This window comes from Otolemur garnettii, unplaced genomic scaffold (assembly GCF_000181295.1).
Source record: "Otolemur garnettii isolate 467f Iridium unplaced genomic scaffold, OtoGar3 scaffold00039, whole genome shotgun sequence".
NCBI classification, from domain to species: Eukaryota; Metazoa; Chordata; class Mammalia; order Primates; family Galagidae; genus Otolemur; species Otolemur garnettii.
In genome coordinates, this window is record NW_003852434.1 from 3,035,413 (window position 1) to 3,036,398 (window position 986).

The following is a 986-nucleotide window of genomic DNA, read 5'->3' on the forward strand; positions in this document are numbered from 1 at the left end:
TTGTCATTGTTTTAGCAGGCCTGGGCTGGGTTCAAACCCACCAGCCTTGGTGTATGTGGCTGGTGCTCTAACCACTGAACTACGGGCCCTGAGCCAAAAGTGTGGTTTTTAAAACCTTATAACGGCTAAAAGTCAAGAATTGTCAAAAGCTGAAAATAATTCTAATTTTCCAGAAATGCAGGTTAAGAAACACCAGGGCAATTTTATCTTAGGAAAGAGGTCTTCCAATTTAGGCAGAAAGTAAGTTGCTCTGTAGAGTTACATGCAAAGTTGTTACGTAAATGAGAATCCATCCAGCGGCCCCTGCCCATTTTCACTCCCAAACACCTGCAGAACATGAGGCCAGACAAATGCAAAACTCATCCTAGAAAAAGTACTACATCCCTCATTGCTGAAAGTCCCTACAGTCACCAGATGGCCAAGAGGAGTACTTCAAAGGTGACTGTAGTCAACCTCCTTTCCCCTTCCCTATTAGAGGGATAAATCAGGATCACAGAGAAAAGTTGACAGGCAGAGCATGCAGCTTACAATGACCAGAGTTTAGAAGTGCTGCTTCACACCTTCCTGCCTCAGCAAATGTGTGATCAATCAATTCTTGAGTTTTCCTTTCTTCTCCGTACTCGGACATCTCCCATGAATCCACAAAGAGCAACATCTTTCAAGAATGTTCTTTAATCTAGGAAAGTAGCCTGCTTTAGAGAAAATGCCTCCTGGAGAACCTCCAAAACCAACGTGAAAAACTGGAAAAACACAAAGAGATTTGTCTGGTTTTGTTGCTAATATGCAAGTTTCCTGGGAGGTATAATCTCACAGCAAATTAGGCAAGCAGTTTCTTCAAGACATTTTCTTACAACTAAGGAGGCAGATAGGAGTGACTGTTGATCTTATACTCCCCCACTCTTTTCTGAATTTGTTTTTTTCCCATTGCAGCGTGGTGTGGAAGAAACTGCAGCTCAATGCCGAAAACTGGGGGCCACGGCGCATGC

The 986-nt window shown here is 43.3% G+C and overlaps 1 protein-coding gene across 1 annotated transcript in view; it reads left to right on the forward strand.

Moving 5' to 3' along the window:
• Positions 1-986, forward strand: part of HSD17B13 (hydroxysteroid 17-beta dehydrogenase 13) — a 20,559-nt gene that overhangs the window by 2,625 nt on the left and 16,948 nt on the right. The window contains exon 2 of the mRNA XM_003790102.3: positions 931-986. This exon is cut by the window's right edge and continues 14 nt beyond it. Within this exon, the coding sequence (XP_003790150.1) occupies positions 931-986 (56 nt within the window). The remainder of the gene's footprint in view (positions 1-930) is intronic.